The sequence below is a fragment of the Felis catus genome, chromosome D1 (genome assembly GCF_018350175.1).
Source record: "Felis catus isolate Fca126 chromosome D1, F.catus_Fca126_mat1.0, whole genome shotgun sequence".
NCBI lineage: Eukaryota > Metazoa > Chordata > Mammalia > Carnivora > Felidae > Felis > Felis catus.
Window position 1 is genome coordinate 109932198 of NC_058377.1, and position 21957 is coordinate 109954154.

The 21957-nt window shown below is 62.4% G+C and overlaps 1 protein-coding gene and 1 long non-coding RNA gene across 3 annotated transcripts; one reads left to right on the forward strand and one right to left on the reverse strand.

Moving 5' to 3' along the window:
• The first annotated feature begins 1140 nt into the window (after positions 1-1140).
• On the forward strand, positions 1141-20549 carry GRK2 (G protein-coupled receptor kinase 2). Of its 2 annotated transcripts, none has more exons than XM_023240105.2 (21): positions 1141-1449; positions 11691-11767; positions 13533-13606; positions 13719-13820; positions 13943-14017; positions 14143-14204; positions 14935-14986; positions 15262-15353; positions 15765-15864; positions 15959-16037; positions 16127-16257; positions 16548-16642; positions 16717-16824; positions 17024-17090; positions 17372-17472; positions 18016-18082; positions 18162-18257; positions 18469-18631; positions 18782-18918; positions 19023-19133; positions 19245-20549. In XM_023240105.2, exons 1-21 carry the CDS (start codon positions 1337-1339, stop codon positions 19407-19409), a joined length of 2067 nt encoding a protein of 688 aa, XP_023095873.1. In that variant the 5' UTR covers positions 1141-1336; the 3' UTR covers positions 19410-20549. The 2 variants fall into 2 exon arrangements, with proteins under 2 accessions (XP_023095873.1, XP_023095872.1); XM_023240104.2 differs by having other exon boundaries at positions 1144-1449; positions 19020-19133.
• On the reverse strand, positions 8420-12270 carry LOC109492216. Its single transcript, XR_002736430.2, has 2 exons — positions 11161-12270; positions 8420-9688 (listed from the first exon to the last, which is right to left on the reverse strand). It is a non-coding gene; the product is annotated as an uncharacterized LOC109492216 (long non-coding RNA).
• Positions 20550-21957: the final 1408 nt, after the last annotated feature.

The window sequence follows — 21957 nt, forward strand, 5'->3', positions numbered from 1 at the left end:
AGAGAGAATCTTTTTTTTTTTTAATTTTTTTTTTAATGTTTATTCATTTTTGAGAGACAGAGAGAGACAGAGCATGAGTGGGGAAGGGGCAGAGAGAGGGAGACACAGAATCCGAGGCAGGTTCCAGGCTCTGAGCCATCAGCACAGAGCCTGACGCGGGGCTCGAACTCACAGACTGCAAGATCATGACCTGAGCTAAAGTCGGTCACTCAACCGACTGAGCCACCCAGGCGCCCCAGGGAGAGAGAGAATCTTAAGCAGGCTCCACACCCAGCTCAGAGCCCCATGCGGGACTCAGTCTCACAACCGTGGGATCATGACCTGAGCCGAAATCGAGAGTAGGACGCTTAACCCACTGAGCCACCCAGGCACTCCCATGTTCAGAGTTCTTGATATTGGGTCTGGGTCTGGGGTTCGAATCAATGTTGGAGTTAGTAACCAGGATGGGACCAGTGTTTGAGATCATGGTCCTAAAACTATATCTGGGGTCCCGTGGGGGGTCTGGGGTCAGTGTCAAGGTCTGGGTGTGGAGAGAGCCACCGGGCTGTGATCTCGGGTCACAGAGTCTAATGCAGTGGTCTAAGGCAGTGGTCCGAGGTCCAGTCCTGGGGTCCTATTTGGAGGCCGGGCTCAGGAATGTCGTCCAGAACTAATATCAGGTCAGACACTTCCACCAAGATCCAGAAGTCAGCGGTTACGTCCAGCGTCCGAGGTCCAAGTCCTCGAGATCATGTTCTGAAGTGCCAGTCTGGCGTGAGGGCCACGGTCTGTTGTGGATTCTGAGGTCCGAGTCGGGATCCGAGCTGTGGTCAAGGTGTGGGTCCGGGGTCTTCTTCGGTCCCGGGCCCCGCGGCGAGTTCCAGGTCTGGGGTCAAGGGCCACGGCCCAGGCCCGGGGCGGGGTCAGGGTCGGGTCTGGGAAGGGGTCCGCGCGGCCAAGGGGGGGGTCAGGCTCGGGCCAGCCCGCGCGGCCTCCAGGGGGCGCCGCCGCCCGCCCGCCCGCCCGCCCGGCCCCTCGCGGGCTCGCTGGCGCTGTGCGCGGCAGGCGGGGCCGGAGGCGGCGGCGGCTCCGGGGCGCGGGCGGCGGCGGTGGCGGCGGCGGCGGCGGCGGCGGCCCGACTGCAGTCCCGGCGGGAGCGGAGCGAGCCGGGGCCGGGCCCGAGCCGGCGCCATGGGGCGGCGCCGCCTGTGAGCCGCGGCGAGCGGAGCCGCGGGCGCCGAGCGGGGCCAGGCGGGCGGCGGCGCCCGAGGCCGACGGAGCGGCCGGGCCGGGGCCGAGCGCGCCGAGCGGAGCGGAGCCGAGCCGAGCGGCGGGAGAGGCCGCCGCCGCCGCCAAGATGGCGGACCTGGAGGCGGTGCTGGCCGATGTGAGCTACCTGATGGCCATGGAGAAGAGCAAGGCCACGCCGGCCGCGCGCGCCAGCAAGAAGATCCTGCTGCCCGAACCCAGGTGAGGCGGCCGCCGGCCGGGCCCGCTCCCCGAACCCGGAGCCCGCGGCCCCAGACCACCCCGCCGCTGGCCCCTGACCCCCCCCCCCTCCAGTGCCCCGTGCCCCGGCCACCGCTCGGGGCTCGGCCACCCCGACCCGACCCCTCGGCCCCAGGCCCAGTGCACCTGAACCCGGGGCTTCCCGGCCCCGCCGGCTCCCCGGGCCGCGCAGTGCCCCCTGCCCCACTGCCTCCCTTCCCTTCGTCCACGCTGCCTGCCCTCGCCCCCGGCGGCCCCGCGCTCCTGCCTTCTCCCCCAGGGGCCCCGTGCTGTCCTATATGCCCCTCCCGGCAGCCCCTGGTCCCCGTGGGGTCTCCTCCTCTACCTGCCACCGGCCACCTGGCCTGACTACATCCCCCATCCCTGAGCTTTCCCGACTCCCGGCACCCCGCCTTGGGGTTGCAGCACCCCCACTCCTAGCCCCCTCTCTCTGGTCGACACTTGCGTGAGGTTTTGCGGGAGGCAGCAAGTCTTCCTGGTCTTCCCCCACCCATCTGGAGGGTCACTGGCTTGGGGTAGGGTTTAAGAGTGCTTTGGGGGCCGGGGTGGTGGTGGGGGGGAGCAGGGTGTGGCGCGCGTGCCCCAGCCCAGCGGGGGGAGACACCCACTGCCCCTCTCCCCTCCGATGCCTCCTCTGGCGGCCCTGCGCGTGGTGTCCCGTGGCTGCTGTTTGCCAGAGGATATCCCGGCACCTCTGCAGCAGCTGGACCACGGCTGCCACCTCTCCGTGAGACTATTGATGTCACTGCACCCGGTATCAAAGTTGAAACTGTTCAGGATGTAGGCACGTTCTCTTCAGGATATGGACCGTTGCTGAGGTTTGGCCAGCATTTTATGGCTTCTAGAGTATTTTCCCATTGTGTGAGCCGCCCTGCAACCTGTCAGCAGGTAGGACAGGTGCAGTTTTGTCTCCACCGAACGGGTGGGGAAGCAGAAGCCCCGGAGGTGAGCGGCTCGCCCCGTGTCACAGGTAGTCCAGGCTGGCGCCTCGCCACCAGATCAGGGCTTCTGGCTTCCACGTCCACGTCATGTCTACTACTCAGGCCTGAGCCGGGGCCTGGCTGTTCTGCATCTGCGACAGCTGTGTGCCCACCACGATTGCTCATGCCTGAGAGCTGGCATGCTGGACGCCTGGCTGGCCTGGGAACCTGGGCCTGTCCTAGCTGTCGTGTGACTTTGGGCAAGTCCCTTCCCCTCCGCTTCTGGGCCTCGGTTTTCTCATCTGTGAAATGTGGGTAGCGTGAAATAAGGGTCGTGACCCCGTGGCGTCCTAAGCCTTTGAAGCAGAGCGCAGAGCTGTGGGGAGTGCCTTGGCTACATCTCCGGCACCCTTCTCTGTGCCCTGTTCACTGGGTTTCGGATTGACTGAACACCAGGCCTGGGAGAGGAAAATTGGTCTGCATTTTGAAAAGGCCGTTAGGGCCCGTTGTTTTCTAAGACATTTGCAATCAGATTTCTCAAAACAGGAACCAGGCTGACTGTCAGCTGGGGGCTGTCCAGGGAGCAGCGACAGTTAGAACAAAAATGAGTTCAGAAATGACAAAGCCACGAGGGAGGAAACGGGGGGGAGTCAGCCTCTGGGGCTCACAACGGCTCTCCTTGGTGGCTGCGGCCTCGAGACCCTCCTGCAGGTTGGGGCTCTGCAAAGTGTCAGGCAGAACCTTTTCTGGAACTCTCTGCGTTTGGGTAATCTCTCCCCAGAATGCATTGCTCCCGATGGGGCCCCGCCTTGGGTTGGCCCTGCAGGTGTTAGAACCCTGAGAAACGAGATGTTCCTCTTTTCCTGTCCCCCTTTACCATCTGTGGTAGTGACGATGCTGATAGGAACGATGGTGGAAATTATAACAATTTATTATTTATTATGACATCTGTCATCTCAGTTGATCCGAAAACCAACCTGTGAAGTTGGCATGGCCATGCCTCACGTGTAGCAGTTGCTCAAGAAATATCAGGACCGGGTGCTGTCTGGAACCAGGCTGTGAGTTTTAGGGGAACAGCAGGAGACCAAGACCCAGGTGTCATGGCTTCTCATGGGGGGTCACCATCCAGCAGCACAGCGTTGGACAGATGCACCACTGCTGTGAGATGGATAGAGGCTCTCGCAGCGCCCGTCGGTGACCTGAGGCCAGGCCTCTCCTAACGGAGGACATGCCAGCCTTTGCGTTTATGCTTCGCACACCTGGTGGGTCGGATGCCTCCTGCCCTGGAAGGTCACGATGACTGTGTCTTACATTTGCCTAGCGCTTCCCAGTTTGCAAGCTAGCTTTTACTCCAGCTGATTCTTTCCACAACTGTGGGAAAGCAGGGCCCCGAAGGTGGTATTCTCCCGTTTAATATTTGAAGCAACTGAGGCCCAGGAAGGGGAGGAGACTTAGTCCCAGAGGCGAGCTGGAATTTGAACTCAGGTGTCCGGACCCCCTGCTGTGCTTCATTTCCTCCACACAACGCTGTACCCCCGCTGCTCTCCCCTCTGGCACCCCTCGTCTGGGTCGCCGTGGTCTGGGGGTTGGCCTGGAAGCGGCAGGGCACAAGGCCCGGCCCCCGCCCCGTCATCTGGGACAGAATGGAGCCGTTCTGACAAAGCTAGTACGCGGAGGAGGCAGCTCCTGCCTGGGGTCACGTCTTCCCCTCACCCACAAGGTGAATGGCCAGGAAGGATGGCCGTGGTTCGTCCATGACGAGATGCCATTTGGAGACGTTCCCGCCTTGGGGTGGTCCGTCTTGGCAGCCTGCCTGCAGCTGGTGCCCAGGTTGTGGCTTGGCCGGGAGCTGGGGCTGGCATCGGCTCTGACTTGTCAGGGCTAGGCACAGGAGCTGCTGGGCAGGCACAGTGCCACTTTGAGTTGGCACAGGGTCCTCCCCTTCTGTCACCCTATAGAATCTGAGGGAACAGACCCATTTCTCGACCTCCTCATGGAAGGAGGCAGTGTTGTGTAGCTGGAAGACAGGAGACCCGGCTTGTGATCCTGCTGCGATGCCAGCGTGTCCCTTTTCCTGACCGCACCTGTCTCCGTTTCCCCTTCAGTAAAGCCAGGGCCCGCCCCCCAGGGATGACCTCGCAGTGCTCCTTCAGCCCTCGGGCCTGTGGTCTGTGCTTCTCCCCGATGGAGCTGCTCTCCCTCCACCAGCAGCGGTCCTGTAATTACTGTCATTTGCTTAATATGACCACGGAGGCCGGGTGTAATTAATCTCTGGGCTCCTGGCTCGGGAGCCTCGCTCAGGCGGTCCCAGGAGATGCCCCTGCCCTCCCTGGTGACAGTGGCAGCCCCAGCAGCAGATTGTCGGAGCCGGGTGCCTCTTGCAGCCTCCCATTTTCTCAGCTCTTTCCTGGTCCCTCCCCCACCATGGATTTCCTCCTTCCTGCCCTTTTCTGGCGTCCCTGTCTCCCAGACCGGGCCACTCTTCCTCTGCTTTTTCGTTCCTGTTAACTCTTTGCCTCCAGGACTTCCTGCCCACGATTTGTATGGGGGGGGGGGAGGCGGGGAAGGGGTGCAGGGGAAGGTTTCCTCCCTTCCTCCTCCACTTCTCCATCACCAGCAAAACGCTGTTTATTTCCAGCCTTTGTCCCTCACCCAGAACTTTCTACCCCTGCGGTAGCTCTCCTCCTCACTCCCACACCCCGCCGAACAAGGTGATCTTTTCAGCAGTCATTCCCTCTGGGCCTTTGAAGCCCCTCCTTTGCTCAGGAGTGGGTCTCTGGGACGTCTGTTCCCATCTGCGCTCCTCTCCAGGCCATGGGGTTTCACATTTTTGCCATTAAGTTGCTTGCCCGCCCTCCCGCTGTTCCCTCGGTAAGTGGATTTGAAGGGAGCATGAGCATTATGGGTTGGAATCTGTGCAGGGGAATCTGGGCTCTGTCAAACCAGGAATAACGTGTCCTATTAATGCACGATCAATCCCTAGTAGTAAATTCCCGGTGACGTCAGGTGTAGGCACTCTGCAGCGGCGCCTCCTCCCCGCCCCGGGCACCCAGGGGCTGCGCGCGCACGGCTGGTGCTTCCAGGATATTCTGCTCCTGCCTCGGAGCAGACAGCCAATGCCAGGAGCACGTGAGAGTCTTTGAGGATCGCACAGCCTCCCTCACACCTGCCCCTTCCTCCTGTGGCCCCAAGGGGCCACTGTGCTCTGTTGGTCACATAAGACAGAGAGTTGTGCTCAAGTTATCACTGATCTGTTTCAAGTAAGAGATACTGAAAATGACGTGTTTGGCTGCAGCTTTTTTCTAAATAACATTCCTTCTCTGCATCTCTGCTGCCTCGAAGGGTAGCATCTGTGTTGGCAGAGGAGCAGGGTTTCAGAAGCGAGTTTTCTGGTGTAAAAGTGTTAGCAGCTCTGTCTCTGAACGGGGCATTCTCTGACTCTGGAGGCCACCCGGGTCGGGGTGGACAGCCCCTTCCTGGGAGCCACGGGCCACGGGGCCCCGGAACTCTGTTCTTGGTGCGTTTTAACATAATGGCAGTAAATTGCAGGGTGTGGTACTCAGGTCATGTTAGCATAGAAGCCGTGACATGTGACAAGGCCGCCAGAGAGCACCCCCCCCCCCCCCCGCACATCCCGCAAGGAGCCACGTCGTGGCCACCGCACTGACTGTTGGGAGCCTGGGTAGCTTGGGCGTTTGCGTGGGCGGCGGGGGGGGGGGTGCTTGTGTGCGTGCCACCTAGTGCGTGTCTTTTTCTCCTCCCTGGGCTTGGCCTTTCCGGGTGGCCTTCAGGGTTGGTCTTTCCCACTTGGTATGCGGCCCTGTTCTCGAGCTGAGGACACTGAGCCCCAGGGCAAGTCATTGAGAAATATTAATAAGAAGCCCCAGGGGACTTCCTCCTCCGGCTGCCACCTCAGTGCCAGGTTTCCTGGAAATGCCACAGAGGAGCCGCTGCCACAGCCACAGCCTCTGCTCCGCTGGCTTGTTCACTGTCCTCTCCCAGAGCGTGGCTATTCAAGGCGTGGCCGTGCCAGACCCACCAGGCCCTGCCGCCCCCGTGCCATCCTGCACCGTCCTGGGCGTTCGCAACTCTGGCATCCCGGTGACACCCCGGCCTGCCGGGTGCCAGCCGAAGCTGCCCGTAGCCCGCCGGGCTCCCAGGAGAGATGCTGCCCGCTGCCCGCAGCACTGGCAGTGGACGGAGGGGGAGGCAGCCGGGGTACAAGTCCGGGGTCCTCTGCAGAGGTTGCAGGGGGAGGCCCCTGCCTGGCGAGTCGCCTTTTCTCGGGGAGAGTTGGACATTTCCTGGCTGCTGTCTCCATGTGGGATGCTGGGCAGGCCACTCAGCTTCTAGCCTAGATTTCCTCACCATCAAAACAAAACAAGCGTGTTTGCCCCCAGCCCTCGCTAGTCCACACAAGCTGCCGTCTGTGACCCTGTGTGGGAGTCGTCTGTGAGGGCCAGGATCAGCCTCTGTGCCACAGAGCAAGGGACCTTGCCTTTCTTCTGAACCATGTGGTTCCAGAAGGCACCGGAAGTTCTCCCCCGCAGCCCTCACCCCCTTCCTGCCTGCCTGCCGTCCTGTCACCCCTACCCACACTCCGGGCTGCGGGGGAGGATGCGCTCTCCCCCTCAGTGTCAGGCTTGGCCTGCTCCTGGGAGCAGCTGGGGCCAAAGCGAACGGCCCTGGCCGTAGGCAGCAGGGTCCGGCAGCTCCCTGCCAGACAGGGCAGGCCCTCCTGCCACAGGGCCCTTGCTGCTTCGTCAGGGGCTGGTATCAGGTTCTGTCCCCGCCCCCCACCCCCCACCCCCCACCCCCCACCCCTGGGTCCTCAGGCTGATGAGCATGAGTGTGGGAGGCTGGTCTGTGAGCCACTCACCTGGCCCCAGCCCTGGTCAGAGCTCGCCAGTCAGGAGGCCTGGCAGCAGGCGGCACCCTCTGAGGATGTGGGAGGGTGTGGGGCAAAGACCCAAACGAGACCAAATAGCTTATGTTCTAGAAGAGGTGCAGTCTGGGGGATCGCAGCGGGAGGGCTGCCTCCAGGAGGGGAGCTCTCACAGCAAGGCTAGCTAGCGTCTTAGGACAATTCTGCTGTGTCCTCTCAGGCTCTCTATTTTTTTATTTTATGTATTCATTTTATTTTTTTTAGAAATTTTTAAAAGTTTATTTATTTTGAGAGAGAGAGAGAGAGCGTTCACACACACACACACACACACACACACACACACACACACACACACGCATGAGGTGGGGAGGGGCAGAGAGAGAGAGAAGAGAGAATCGCAAGCAGGCTCTGCACTGACAGTGCAGAGCTGGACTCAGGCCTCGATCTCACGAACCGTGAGATCATGACCTGAAACCAAACCAAGAGTCTGTTGCTTCACCGACTGAGCCACCCAGGCGCCCCCTCAGGCTTTTCCACTGGCCAGCGCGGTGGTGACAGTTTAGAAATTTGTTGACGTCCTCATTTCACAAGTGGGCCAACTGGACGGTTAAAGTCTGTGACTTGGCCTGGCCTCCTCCACGGAGGGGACTTGGGGAGAGCCGTTTGGAACTCAGGCGTGGGTGTCCCCCTGACCGCAAGAGCCAAGGCAGCCAGGGGCCCTTCCCCAGAGAGACTGAGTGCCTGAGGGTCCTTCTGGCGGGGAGGATGCAGGCGTCTGGCTCTCCTGACAACCCAGAGTTGGTCGGGGAGCCACGTGCTCCTGTATGTCGGACTTGTTGGCCTGGGTGGGGGCAGAAATGCTGCTCTGGGCTCGTCGCCACCCTAGACTCTGCCAGTATCAGGGAGCGGGTGTTGCAGATGAAGGTGACCCAGCCCAGGAGGCCACCACTGCTGCCCGTGCCAGCCTGTGTTGCCACCCGGCGGGAATGTGCCCCATAACACGTTTTTCTAAACTACCGGCTCCCTTGGCCACCAGCCCCATGAGAACAGACAGGAAACCCTAACGCTGTCGCTTTGGGGGCCTTCCATTCAAGGCTTTGCTCAGCCCAATCTTGTGTTTGGATGGGGGGGGGGTTGTTTATTTTATTTAGAAAACTTTTTTTTTTCTTTTTAAGGAAGAAAGTGAAGTGCTGTGGGCTGGGAAGAGAGGCGTCCCATGCAGCTCCAGAGGGGAGGCGGGGTCTGGCCACCGGTGCCCCACTTTCTGCTCTCTCCTGGGCTGACCCCACAGCAGAGCCGCCGGGAAGGGAGAAGGCTGGGCTGCAGGCTGGCTCCCTCGTCCACGGGCCCTCGGGGAGAGGGCATTTCCCTGGAGGGTCCGGTTCCCAGCCGTTCTGGGGGTCACCGGGTCCTGTGGTGGGAAGCGGGGGGTGTTCCCATCACGCTGCCTTCCCTAAGCTGGTGTCAGCCACGCTGATTCCCAGGAAGCCAGTTTGGGGCTCAGGGGGGCTTCCCATCTGGGTCTGAAGCATCTGGACATCATCCCGCTTGACTGCACCTGACCTCCATCTGACCACTCACCTCCGTGGGGGATTGACATTTTGTGATTCCCCCGGCCCCCACTTTATTACCTTGTCCATCCCCTTCCATAGACCAAAATGTCCCCAAACACAGGATTTGGGTGCAGACATGGCGTGCCAAGAGCTGAGCCAAGGGGTGGTGAGGATCCAGCCTTCCTGTTCCACCTTACAGGTGAAATCCAGGCACTTGGCCCTTACAGAGCCCCAGGTTCCGAGCCCCTAACTCCTGGCTGCCCGGTCTCAAGACCCTGCCGGCCCTTCGCTGCCTTGCACTGGGCCCTGGCTGCTACGCTGCACCCCAGCACGCCCCTGGCCTGCCCTCCTGTCCTCCAAAAAGGAGGTCCTAAGCTCTCCCTCACAGGAAATGAGGGGCTCTGGTCTTTGGGCTGCTGGCCCCAGGGCAGGTGTCTCTAGTTTCTGGCGTGTGTGAGCACAGAGCAGGCCTTGGAATCAGGCCTCGCCTCCCGAGTGCCTGTGAGTCTCTGTGGGTCCCTGGGGCTGGGGAGATGTGTTCTTGATGGTGGCTGGTGGAAGCGAGCTGGCATGTGACAGTCAGGAGGGCAGACGGTGCCGGCCTGGGTGAGGACCACATCCTGGCCTCAGGGCCCCTGTCCACTGCAGAGGGCATCCTTGCTTTCCTGAGGGAACCAGCTCTGAAGTGGCCACCACTTTGGCGTGGGGCCACCAAGCCACCGGCCCTCAGCCGGGAGCTCCGCTCTCGTTGGTTGGAGTCGCAGGATAGGGACACGGGAGGGCTGTCCTGGTCATCAGCACCCTTCTTGCTGTTGGAGGAGGTCACGGCATCTTCCAGCCTTCTAGGGTGGGGAAGCAGAGGGGGGAGTCATTTAGATAGCTCTAAAGTCTCCTGTTATCTTGCGTGGCCTTTCCTTGTGTGGCTCAAACTCGAGCGGAAGCCTGGGGGGAGTGGAGCCTGGGCTTCCGCTCAGACCGTCTCAGAAGGAGAGTGCTGAGCAGAAAAGGGCAGGAGTCCCCCCGCCTCCGAGCATAGGCCCAGCGGCTGGGCAGCGTCCGTGGGCCACACTGGCCCTACCTGGAACGTTCTCACCTCAGACACCTCTCTCGTGGGCCAGACCATTGCAGGCCTGGGCTGCCATCCCGCTGGCCTGGTCAACTCCTCTGCCTGCCCGATGGCCCGAGCCTGCTCGCACCCAGCCCTGTTTCTTTCCCTTCTTACTGGCCGTCCCTCTAGTGTCTCACTACCCGGGCTTCCTCCTGTGGGGCCTCCAGCAGACTCTGCCTTCCCTGGACTGAGCTTCCCAAGCGTCCCTAGCCGAGCTCCCTCCTGCCTGGGATAGCCTCTTGCTCACCTTGGCCGGGTCTTCCCCTGCTTGTCCCCACATCCACCCGCCTGCCCTGGCCTTTGCCACCTGTTGACATCCTGTTTGCACTGAGGAACCCAGTGAAGTTCCTCCTCCACACAGCCTCTCGTGATGGCTCAGAACACTCTTCCCTTCCTGAGTGGGTCCTGTCAGGCTTTGTCACACACCGTGTCATGTCTTAGAGCCACGCATGCAGAACTTGCGCCCTGGGAGGGCCTGCCTGGAGGTCAGGGGTACGTGGTACCTTCCAGTAGAAAACGTGCAGCAGGCCCTGGTGACCCGCGCTGGGCTCCAAGAGGGATGCAGGGCCGCAGAGCCCAGACTTTCTGATTCTGGTCCTCACCAGCTGCGACATCTTCTGTCGGTGGCCTGCCGGTGGCCCCACAAATCCTAAAGGCCTTGTGAGCATTGCCTGGGCTCAGGTGTGACTGCACAGCTTGGTCCCCGGTACAGGCAGCTAAGAGTGTTCCTCGGGAGCCTGAGCCAGTGGAGGCGTGACAGGCAGGCCGGCAGGGCTGGTGTACAGGTGACCCAGGAGCGGGGAGGAGGGGACGGTAAGGTCTGTCTCGGGCACAAAGGATAGCCCCGTGTCTCTTGCCCAGACAGCCCTTGGCGTTGAAGGTGAGCTTTCCGGGTGGGGACCGTTGGGTTGGGCTTTCTATGGTCACAACGGCCAGCCTCTCCCTTGCTGCCCTCCCGAGCAACCCAGGGACAGAGGGGCATGTTTTTAATTCAGATGTTAGGAACATAGGAGCCGGGGCTTGGTTTTTGTTTCGTCTTGTTATTACTGTGTAAAAAAACCTGAGATATAATTCACATAACATAAAATTCATCATTTTAAAGAGTGCGGCCCAGTGGGTTTTAGTACAACTCTCACCCTACCTAATTGGGCAGCTCTCACCCTAATTCCAGAACATTTCCATCACCCCCAAGAAGAAACCCCCTACCTGTTGGCAGTCACTCCTCTTCTGTGCCCCAGCCCCTGGCACCCACTAATCTGCTCTCTGTAGATTTGCCTGTTCTGGACATGCGACGTAAGTGGCATCATAGAACTGGGGGCCTTTTGTGACTCTCTTTTTTCGTTTCGCTGCGTGCTAGGGTTCATCCATGTCGTAGCATTTCTGTATATCAGTGCTTTGTCCCACCTTACGGCCGAGCAGTATTCCGTGGTAAGGATAGGCCCCATTTTGGTTACCCATCATCTGCTGATGGTGAGGCCCGGCTTTTGAGGTTTGGCCAGGTTCCCGAAGCCAGCATGAGGCAGTACTGGGACCGGACTTCTGAGCAGCCACCTGCTGGCCACCCTAGCTTTTGGGGACAGAGCCCAGGTGGGCAGGCCCGGGCTGGTAGTTTGCCTTCTTGGAGGGAACAGTGACATTCTGGATCCCGGGGGGAAGAGGCAGGGCCAGCAGGCCTGGCAGGAGCCCCGGGGGCTCCGGCTCACTGAGGGCACCCCCCCACCCCCGCTGTCTTTCAGCATCCGAAGCGTCATGCAGAAGTACCTGGAAGACCGGGGCGAGGTGACCTTTGAGAAGATCTTCTCCCAGAAGCTGGGTGAGTACGAGGTCTGCCAGCCCCAAGGACTTCCCGCCACCGTCCAGCTGCCCCGGGCCTGGGGCGAGGGGGCAGGAGGACCCTGAGGCCGCTCTCCTGCCCCCACCCCAGCCGGCTGGCCTCTGTTCCCTCCCTGGAGGTCTGGCCTCCCATCTGATGGGGCAGGGTTGTGACGAGCACCCCGCGTCCCCCCGGGATGGTGACCCACTGTGCCTCCCGGCCCCTGGCGGTCAGCCCTGGGAGCCCCGTGAAGGGGGTGGGGGCCCAGCAGTCTTCCAGGGCGGCCGGGGAAGTTCCTCCTTTGGGTTTTTGTTTTTGAGAGTTGCAGCTTCCCCTTGGCGCAGGCACAGCTGCTGCGGGGCCGTTGGTAGAGCTGACAGGAAGGGGCGGGGCCCTTCCTGTGGCGCCTGCCGAGCTGTGGTCTCCCGCCCCCGCCCCCACGGGCCCTCTTTGAGAGCAACCTGCTTCAGTGGCCCCTCGAGCCTCCTCCTCCAGGGCCCCTGTTTTACAGAGCCGCTGCTGCAGCACTGGCCCACGGGGCGAGGTTGGGCTGGGGTGGTTCCCGGGAAGCAGGCTTCGGGCACGCACAGCTCTGGTTCGGCCTTCCCGAGAGGAGAGCAGGATCTCAGCTCTGAAGTGGGAGTGGCCTGGCCTGGCCTGGCCGGACCAGGCATTGGAAGTCAGTGTTGGGGAGCCAGTGCGTCCAAAAGCACAGTTTGGGTCGGCCCCCTGCCTCTGCCGTGTGACCCTGGGCACGTGGCTTTACCTCTCTGAGCCTGTTGGTGTCCTCACCTAGGAATTAGGACTCAGAAGCCTTGCTGCCCAGGACTGTTGGAGGGCCAGATGAGTTGGCCTCAGTGAAAGCCCCTTGCCCACTGGGAAACCCAGGTCACGAGTGACTCAAAGGCCAGGCCGCCTTTACCAGAAGTGACGGCTGTGTGCTCTGCCGGAGGTGTCCAGGCAGTGCCCCCAAAGAGGCATGGAAGCTATCTAGTGCAAGGCTGGTCACCCATGTCAGGCTGGAGGGAATGGGGACTGCCCTTACTTCCCCCTTGCTCTCCAGGGCTGCTCTGGGGCCGGGCCTCGGGCCCCCATTCCCTGGGAGGGGTGAGGCCTGGGAGCCCTTCCCATAGCTTGTCCCGCCTCTTACTTTCCCCGGTGGCCTCGTGCCCTTCGAGGCCCCACCCCCTGGCCTGTCTTTCCCAGCGCCTCCCAGCGGGTAGTAGAGCCGAACCTTCTACTCGGCCCACCTGACAGGCCTCCGCCGGTGTGTTTCTGCAACTGTTCCTCAGGGCTGCTGTGAGAATCGGCCAGATACGGCGGGGGCACGATATGGGGCGTCCAGGGAGAGGGACGTGGGCCCCTTGGGAGGCTGCCCTCCTCCTGCCCGCCATGCTCTGGCCTGACCCAGGTGGATCTGCACCCACACAGCCCGCCCAGTGGGGTGCGGTGCAGGCCCTAGACGGCAGGGAGAGGGCGGGGAGCCGGAGTCAGCCTCTGCTTCGCCAGAGCGCCCGGAGCACCCATCACATTCCAGCTGACATCTGGGGTTCTGGGAGACGGGCACCCCACAACCTGAAACTGAGAATCTTCAGCTGGTGACAGCTTTTGGGGCCGCCTCGTCCTGTCCCTGCCTGGGGCAGAGACCACCTCTGCTGCCTCCTTGGCCAGTTCTGCCCAGGGAGCCCCACGCCCACGCCGCCCGCCCTGATGGGACGGCCAGAGAGGGGCGTGGCCCCGTGTGACCCAACACACTTGCTTTCAGGGTACCTGCTCTTCCGAGACTTCTGCCTGAAACACCTAGAGGAGGCCAAGCCGTTGGTGGAGTTCTATGAGGAGGTGAGGCCCCCGCTGCCTGCAGAGAGGGGAGAAGGTTGGGCTGCTTTCATTCAGTCTCTAAGATGCCTGCTATTGGTGCCTCTGTGTCACCTGTGGGGATCTTGTCCTCTAGATCAAGAAATACGAGAAGCTGGAGACGGAGGAGGAGCGCTTGGCTCGCAGCCGGGAGGTCTTCGACACCTACATCATGAAGGAGCTGCTGGCCTGCTCACACGTGAGTGCCGCGGCCAGCCCGTCCCTAGGTCTAGACCCCAGCGCCGGCCCAGAGCGGCCTGGGGTGTGGGCAGGGATGCAGGGGCCCTGCAGAGGATTCACAGCCACCTCTGTCTTCTGCAGCCCTTCTCGAAAAGTGCCACTGAGCACGTCCAGGGCCACCTGGTGAAGAAGCAGGTTCCTCCGGATCTCTTCCAGGTGCGTGCTGGGCTTATCCTCGCTGCCTCCCTGCCCAGCCAGGGGCACCCTGGGACCGTTGAGGTCACGGAGCCTGGCCGGCTCCCAGTCTGGCTCAGTCACCAACCTCCAGCTTCTCCCCTTAGCCATACATTGAAGAGATTTGTCAGAACCTCCGAGGGGATGTGTTCCAGAAATTCATCGAGAGGTGAGAGCAGAGCATATGCGGGAGGGGCAGGGGAGGAAGAGGCAGCTCTGAGAAGGGGTGTGGATGGTGTGGAGGAGAGAATCCAGGCAGGCGGGTGCCTGGGCCCCGCCAACGGCCCCATGCAGGGACTCCTGAGAAGTGGGACAGGCTCCTAGCCGCCACCTCCTCCATAGTCCCACCCTGTCCTTCTTAGTGCCAGGCATCTTCGAGCCCCAGGGGATTCTCCCGGGTGTGAAGGACCACCTAAGTGTCATTCCTTCTCATGGACTGTTGAGCACCTTGCTGGGCCCATCTATGCTGAGAAGCATCAGGGTGGCACAAAAGGACACACCGTCTTCTTCTGTGGCCCCCGTGGCCAGAGCTGGCCTGGTGGGTGGGAGTTGCAGGCAGATTTCAGCTTAATGTGAGCAACAGCTTTCTTAGGGTCCCAGCTGCCAGGCAACGGAGGGGGAGTTTCACAGGGGTGAGTGCTGCGTCACTAGAGGTGTACAAGCAGGGATGAGATGAGCATTGTCAGGGATACAGTGGGAGGAAGTCCAGGTCAGACCGGAGGTCCTCTTTCCTAAGCTTATCTGAAACCCACTTGGGCCAGCGCTACTCCTGGGAGTCCAGGAGAGGACATCTGAGGTTCGGGACCCCAGACAATGGCAGTGGTGTGGGGTAGGCTCGTACCCAGCATCATTTTGCCCACTTTCTGAAGTTCATCTGAGCCCTGGTTCTTCTCTTACAGCGATAAATTCACACGATTTTGCCAGTGGAAGAATGTGGAGCTCAACATCCATGTGAGTGGGCCGGGTGGGCATGGAAGACTGCCCCCTCCCTTCCACCCTTCCCAGGGAGCTGGGCACCGAAGCTCGGCCGGGGCTGGGCGGGTCAGGGGAGCCTGCCCTTCGGCCCCCAGGGCGGTGGCTGTGGGCTCAGTGCCAGGATCCCAGTGAGGGTGGCTCAGGGCAGGTAAGTGCGTGGCAAGGGTGGTCCCGGGCCTGGGACTGGCCCCCGCCGCTGCCTGGGTGTCTCTGCCCTGGGCGCTCTGACCCTGCTTGTTGCCGCCCCACAGCTGACCATGAACGACTTCAGCGTGCACCGCATCATCGGACGAGGGGGCTTCGGCGAGGTCTATGGGTGCCGGAAGGCCGACACGGGCAAGATGTGAGCGCCAGCTCAGCCAGTGTCGAGCGGGATGCCTGAGGGAGGGGAGGGCCCCCTGGGGGTGTGCATGGAAGAGCCGAGAGGGGATCGGGGCCCCCGGGTCCTACGTGGGCAGGTCTCTGCAGAGGCTACTGTCTCCCCCCTTTCTGTGTCGGTGCTGCCGCCCCCCACAGGCCCCCAGAGGCCCCGCCTCACCAGTACTCACCAGTACTCTCTGTCTCTGAGAGTACTCTCAGTACTCTGCCTTCCGTCTTGCCTCGTCTCAGTGTCCAGTTCTCACCGCAAGAGCCCTGAGGACTTGCCCCCCCCCCCGCCCCCCATGGACCGCCCCCCCAGACACAGCCCCGGGCTCTGCGCTGAAGGTGCGTGTGGACTGCCTGACCAGCCAGCGCGCCCCCCCCCCCCCACCAGGTACGCCATGAAGTGTCTGGATAAGAAGCGCATCAAGATGAAGCAGGGGGAGACCCTGGCCCTGAACGAGCGCATCATGCTGTCCCTCGTCAGCACTGGGGTGAGCCAGGAGGGCCCGGGCAGGTCACTGCAGCAGCCTCAGGTCCCGGAACCGTGCGCGGCCTCTGCTGACCTGGCCTCCCGTGCCCTCCCAGGACTGCCCGTTCATCGTGTGCATGTCGTACGCATTCCACACGCCGGACAAGCTCAGCTTCATCCTTGATCTCATGAACGGTGAGTGCGCGGCCTGGCCCCCGGTGGGCCGCGGGGCTGGGGGCTGGGACGGGCAGCTGAGCGCCACCCTGCGGGGCTGCCTCCCTCAGGCGGGGACCTGCACTACCACCTGTCCCAGCACGGGGTTTTCTCCGAGGCCGACATGCGCTTCTACGCGGCCGAGATCATCCTGGGCCTGGAGCACATGCACAACCGCTTCGTTGTCTATCGGGACCTGAAGGTGAGGCTCTGCCCCCCCCCCCCCCCCTCCACGCCACTGGCCCGCCTGGCCCAGAGCAGTGGCGTCTGGGACAGAGTCGGCTGGCTGCTCCCTTCTTCACCGGCCCCCCTACCCCGCCATTTTCTGGACTCCGGTTGTAGCTGGGGAAAGGAGGGGAAGACCCCCCCCGGGGCCTTGTCCCTGGACACCCACGACACTCCAGGGTGAGGACGGTGACCTAGCTGGCATCTTGCCTGGCCAGGCCCTGTCCTGAGTCACCCTTGAGGCTGCTCACTGGGCTTCCCCCACAGCCAGCCAACATCCTTCTGGACGAGCACGGTCACGTGCGCATCTCGGACCTCGGCCTGGCCTGCGACTTCTCCAAGAAGAAGCCCCACGCCAGCGTGTGAGTGCCCGGCCCCCCACTCTCCCCTCCCGCACCCTCCGCCAGACCCTCTCATGGCCTCCTTGCTCCCACAGGGGCACCCACGGGTACATGGCCCCTGAGGTCCTGCAGAAGGGCGTGGCCTACGATAGCAGCGCTGACTGGTTCTCCCTGGGCTGCATGCTTTTCAAGTTGCTGCGGGGGTGAGTGGGCCCTCCCCGGCCGGCGGGCGGGACGGGACAGGGAAGAGCTCATCCCTAGTCCAGGTAGGTGTCTAGGGGAGGGGGGCTACGGCTGCCTGGGTGTTGGGGCGGCACCATCCCTGGCTTTGGATGAGGATCGTTGTCGCTCCCTGCCTCGGTTTCCCCGTTCCTATCCTCTGACCTTGTGCTTCTTGCCCAGGCACAGCCCCTTTCGGCAGCACAAGACCAAAGATAAGCACGAGATTGACCGCATGACATTGACAATGGTGAGTGTGGGGAGGCTGGGTGGAGTCCATGGGGGGCGGTCACCGTGGGGATGGGGTCTCCTGTGCGTGTCAGGGTCGTGGATTCTTGGTTCTCACCAAATAACAACAAACTTGGGCCACTCATCCTTACTCTGGCCTCCTGCCCCAGAGGCTGCCCATCCCTGTGTTGTCAGAACAAATGTGCCCGCTGGGGGCAAATGAGGAAGCTGGGCCCTGTCTTTCCCTATGCCGGGGGCCAGGTCCCATCCTCGGACCCTGCCAGTGTCCACTCCTCCCCGCAGGCTGTGGAGCTGCCCGACTCCTTCTCCCCCGAGCTCCGTTCCTTGCTGGAGGGGCTGCTGCAGAGGGATGTCAACCGGAGACTGGGCTGCCTGGGTCGAGGGTGAGTGCCCGGGACCAGGGCCAACCGTCCCAGGCCCTCCCTCCCTGCCAGGCCCTGGGTATTTGGGCATGCTGCTAGGCTAGCCTGAGGATGAGGGCTGTGTCCCGTCACTGGAGCCCCCTCCTGGTGCCAGCCTCTTTTGAGGGGTTCACGGGGTTGCGAGATGGCCAGCCCCATCCAGTGTTCTCAGGGGACGGGGCTGCCTGGCGCACAGCTGCCGGAGCTGCTGGGGGACCGGCTTCCAGAAGGGCCCCTGTAACAAACGTGGCGATGATAATGATGATGGCAACAGCTTTTTGTGTTTGTTAAGCATTTACCAAGTTGTTGGGCACGATGTCGCAAGACTTACAAATGTGAAAACTCCCAACGGCCCTATGATGTGGGAACCGTTCTCCCCATTTTAGAGATGAGGAAACAGGCTGAGGTTTAAGGAACCTTCCCGGGGTGGCAGAGCCAGAGAACGGCGGCAGCAGGAGTTAGCCTGGGCCACCTGCTCCGGCGCCCGGGCTTCGCCCCCGCCTGATGACCCACATCTCCCCACAGGGCCCAGGAGGTAAAGGAGAGCCCCTTCTTCCGCTCCTTGGACTGGCAGATGGTCTTCTTGCAGAAGGTACCAGCCTGGGGCAGGGCCGGGCGGGCGCCCTGTAGCCCCTGCCTGGTGCTGATGCCCGGCCTGTGCTCTGCTGCAGTACCCTCCCCCGCTGATCCCCCCTCGAGGGGAGGTGAACGCTGCTGACGCCTTCGACATTGGCTCCTTTGACGAGGAGGACACAAAAGGAATCAAGGTACCGGGCCTGCCCTGGCCTCTCACGTGAGCCCTGATCCTGGCCTGCAGGGCTCTGTCAGCCGCTGGGCCTCAGGCTCCTCCTCCCCAAACGTGCCTGGGAGGGTGGGGGGGGGCCGTGTGAGACCAGACCCCCTCCCGCCTGGGAGCCCTGGGGCTGGGCAGGCCTGTGGCTGATGGATGGATGTCCCTGCCCTGTCTACTCGCTGAAGTTGCTGGACAGTGACCAGGAACTCTACCGCAACTTCCCCCTCACCATCTCGGAGCGGTGGCAGCAGGAGGTGGCCGAGACGGTCTTCGACACCATCAATGCCGAGACTGACCGGCTGGAGGCCCGCAAGAAAACCAAAAACAAGCAGTTGGGCCACGAGGAAGGTGAGGGTTCGTAGCTGCCGTGGGCACCCACTGGGCAGTTTGGAGATGAGAAATCGGCTCAGGTCTCGGGAAGCCACCGAGGTCACTGGGAGGCCGAAGCAAGGATCCGGGCGGGCCTGGCTGAGCGCGCCTCTCACTCTCTCGCGGCAGACTATGCCCTGGGCAAGGACTGCATCATGCATGGCTACATGTCCAAGATGGGCAACCCCTTCCTGACGCAGTGGCAGAGGCGGTACTTCTACTTGTTTCCCAACCGGCTGGAGTGGCGGGGCGAGGGCGAGGCCCCGGTAAGGAGCGGGCTGGTGCCCGCGGGTGCCGGAGGCGGGGTGAGTGCCCGGGCCGTCAGCCCGCGCCGCGGCCTCACCGCCCCCTCCCGCCCGCCCTGCAGCAGAGCCTGCTGACCATGGAGGAGATCCAGTCTGTGGAGGAGACGCAGATCAAGGAGCGGAAGTGCCTCCTTCTCAAGATCCGCGGCGGCAAACAGTTTGTGCTGCAGTGCGACGTGAGTGGGGCCAGGGGCCGGCGGCGGGTGGGGCGGGCTGGGAAGGGAGCCTCGGGCACCCAGGCACGCCCCCCCCCCCCCCCCCGGTCTGACGGCCCCGGGTGCCCGCAGAGTGACCCTGAGCTGGTGCAGTGGAAGAAGGAGCTTCGTGACGCGTACCGCGAGGCCCAGCAGCTGGTGCAGCGCGTGCCCAAGATGAAGAACAAGCCGCGCTCGCCCGTGGTGGAGCTGAGCAAGGTGCCGCTGGTCCAGCGCGGCAGTGCCAACGGCCTCTGACCCGCCCGCCTTTTATAAACCTCTAATTTATTTTGTCGAATTTTTATTATTTGTTTTCCCGCAAAGCGGAAAAGGTTTTATTTTGTAATTATTGTGATTTCCTGTGGCCCCAGCCTGGCCCAGCCCCCAGGGGGGGCCCGCTTGCCTTGGCTCCTGCTGCCACCGACCCAGCCACTGTCCGGCCGCCCTCAGCCCCGACCCTCCAGGGGCCTCCCCTCCCAGTGTCTTCCTGTGGGTGGGAGCAGGGGGCGGGCGGGGGGGGGGGGGGAGCAGCAGCCCCTGCAGCCCTCCTGGCCCTTCTCCAGGGACGATGCCGCACCGCGTTGTGTCCCCTCAGGCTCTGTGCCCGCAGCACAGCGGGGTGGCCCAGCGTCCCCCACCCCAGGGGAGGCCGCGGCACAGGGATACTACTTGAATTTTCCCACCGAAGCCCCTCCTGTGACAGGGGCACAGTCCTGCACTGTCCTGTCCTCCAGCCAGTCGGTGGAGGAGGGGCCCATTATCTCCCTGACCCCAGGGCCCGGCCACAGTGACTCGAGCTCTTGTGCCCCTGCCCAGGAAGAGCCCCTGTATCACTGGCCGCCTCCATTCCCACATTCCCTGGACACTGAGGGACTCTGGCATTGGCAGCAGGTGCGGCTGCCCTCCCTGCGGTCCCCCCTCCCTCCCCCGCCGAGCATCCGGGCTCAGGGACCACAGAAAGGCAGCTGTGGGTTGTGTCACACTGGCCTAGCCTGGCCCTGAGGTCCCCCGCCCCCCCCCCCCCGGGCTGGGCGAGGCCTCATCTGCCTGGGACCATAGGTGACCAGCCTTGACGGGCCGGGCAGCACAGTGAGAGGGGCCAGGCGGGGCCAGCCCTCGCCACCCTGGGCTGGTCAGTGTGCGCCCCCCCCCGGCTGTCCAGCCCCATAGCCCCACGTCCCGTCAGTGCCACTGCCCACAGGGCGCCACCCCGCCCGCCGCATGCCCCCTTGTGCCAGTCGCGCTGCCGTGTGTGGTGTCGCGCCCCCTCCCCCTGGGGCTGGGTTGGTGCACCCTCCCTTCCCATCTACTCCCGGGGGCGCTCCTTTGCCGATTTTTGAATGTGATTTTAAAGAGTGGAAAATGAGACTATGCGTTTTTATAAAAAATGGTGCCTGACTTGACCGTGTCCGATTCTTTTGTGCCCAGTGACCATTTTCAGCCACCGCTGGGCTAGGGCCTGAGGAGAGAGGGTATTGGTGGTGCCGGGTCCCCTCTGCTGCCACAGCGGGCATCCAGGCCAGCCTGCCTTGGCCCAATCCCTCCCCGGGGTAGGGCGGGGGGCTCCACGCCTCCTCTCCCGCCCCACCGGCTCATCCTCCCACACAAGGGGAAGCAGGAAGAGGGGCTTGGTGTCACATTTGGACTGATCGGCCAAGCACCTCAGCTCGCCAGGCATTGTGCTGAGGACACCCTTCGGGCAGTCAGGCACCTCTGCCCTTGGGGTCACGCAGTAGCCTCTGGGCCCTTGGACCGCTCTGGCTTTGGCCTCCCCTCTCGCCCTGCTGTGCAGCCCCCCCAGTAGGGGTTCCTGCGGCCTGAGGGATCCCCCAGCACTTGGTCTCTACCCGGAGGCTCTGCTCAACCTCATTTTCCCCACATACTTGCCCTACAGGCCCATGTGGTGATGCTAGTTGCTGCCCCTTCCGTGCTGGACTCTGCTGGGCGGGGCTGAGGGGCCCACAGCCAGAGCACAGCACGGCAGGTGGAGAAGGAAGGCTGCTGGGGGTAGAGGCTGAGACTTGGGAGGGAAAGGCCTTTGAGCTAGGCCTGCAGCACTGGGGTGGGGCGTTGGGGAGGATGTTCCTGATGGAGGAAACGGCCAGGCAGTCAGGAGTGCCTCAGGTTGGTAGGAGCACTGTGGGAAGGAGCCAGCCCGGGAGGCCCTGAACGCTGGGCTAATCCTGGCCCAGAGCCCAGCGTGCACTTAGTGATGAAGTTGGAAATGGATGTGGGGTCTGAACTTGGCTAGGACTCTGGGAAGTCCCTTGAAGGCTCTGGACAAGCTGCATGATGAGGGCCGGCTGTAGAATAAGTCACTGATTTCCCAGCACATGATGCATGGAGGGAGGCAAAGGATAGGAGGCAGGGAGGCCAGATGGGAAGAACATTGCCCACCAGGAATGGGCTGCACCTGGGGACAAGAGAGAGGTAGGAGTCTGAAAGGGCACACAGGGAGGTCTGGGGCATGCTCAGCCTTACAACAGGCAGTGAGTGCAGCCTGGGGAAAGAGGGTGAATGTGACCAGATCTGGTTTTAGTCATGCTAATGGGATAGCATGGGACACCAGGCATAGAGATGTCCCATGAGAGTCCCATGATGACTGATGAAATGCAGTCCTCGGGGTGGCATCAGGGTCATTAGAAACAGGCTTTCAGGCAGGGAGAAAGAAGCCTGACTTGGGGGTTGAGAGGGACAAGGGGTCCTGGAAAAGGGTTGAGAAGACAATGGAATCAGGATTCACAGGCTGGTGGGGAGTTGTGTTCAAGACTGCAGAAATCAGGAGAGGCTGGGCCTGAGAAGTGCT